The sequence below is a fragment of the Alexandromys fortis genome, unplaced genomic scaffold, assembly GCF_014885135.2.
Source record: "Alexandromys fortis isolate MF-2015 unplaced genomic scaffold, M_Fortis_MF-2015_v1.1 scaffold_39, whole genome shotgun sequence".
Classification (NCBI taxonomy): domain Eukaryota; kingdom Metazoa; phylum Chordata; class Mammalia; order Rodentia; family Cricetidae; genus Alexandromys; species Alexandromys fortis.
In genome coordinates, this window is record NW_026067918.1 from 7,577,772 (window position 1) to 7,578,670 (window position 899).

At 52.3% G+C, this 899-nt stretch overlaps 1 protein-coding gene across 2 annotated transcripts in view; it reads left to right on the forward strand.

Annotated features, from left to right (window-relative positions):
• The window catches only part of Dnai2 (dynein axonemal intermediate chain 2), a 37,007-nt gene that overhangs the window by 29,884 nt on the left and 6,224 nt on the right, over window positions 1–899 (forward strand). For both annotated transcript variants that reach the window (XM_050140521.1, XM_050140522.1), the window contains exon 9: window positions 243–466. In XM_050140521.1, coding sequence (XP_049996478.1) covers window positions 243–466 — 224 coding nt within the window. The remainder of the gene's footprint in view (window positions 1–242; window positions 467–899) is intronic.

Sequence of the window (899 nt, forward strand, 5' to 3'; positions counted from 1 at the left end):
CTCTCTCTCTCTCTCTCTCTCTCTCTCTCGTGCATTGATGCCTGTGGAGGGGCCTCCTAATGACCCTCTAGAGACCCGATGAGCCAAGGAAGCCCTTATTAAGCCGGGAATATTCCCGAAGAGGCTGGGAAGCGGGATGGGACTCAGCCTGAACAGAGCTGAAACAGACAGCAGGTCACGTGGGTCCAAGCCTAGAGCCCAGGTCTCATGACACCTTTGTCTTTTGTTTGTCCCCTCCACAGCCAACCAAGTTCATGGTGGGCACCGAGCAGGGCATCGTTATCTCCTGCAACCGCAAGGCCAAGACATCAGCCGAGAAGATCGTTTGTACCTTCTCAGGCCACCATGGCCCCATCTACGCCCTCCAGAGGAACCCCTTCTACCCAAAGAACTTCCTGACTGTTGGTGATTGGACAGCCCGCATATGGTCTGAGGACAGTCGGGAGTCATCTATCATGTGGACCAGGTAAGAGAGGGTCACAGAGGAGCAGAGGGGACACAGGAGGCCACTTCAGACACTTGGTGTGGTAGCTCGTGCTTGTTATCCCAGCACTCACCCCTTGATGTCCTCCTCTCCTTATTCTCCTGCTCCACCTCTTCCTCCGTTCTCCTTCTATTTATCCTCTCTGCCTGCCAGCCCTGCCTGTCCTTCCTCCTGTCTCGCTATTGGCCGTCCAGCTCTTTACTAGACCATCAGGCGTTTTAGACAGACAAAGAATCACAGCTTCACAGAGTTAAAGCACCATAAACAAAACAACACACCTTAAGATAATATTCCCCAACAATTTAACCTCAGCTGTACCTCTTTGGGGGAGGGAGAATGGGTTCAGAAGAAAACTCAGAGAGAGAGAGAGAGAGAGAGAGAGAGAGAGAGAGAGAGAGAGAGAGAGAGAGAGAAA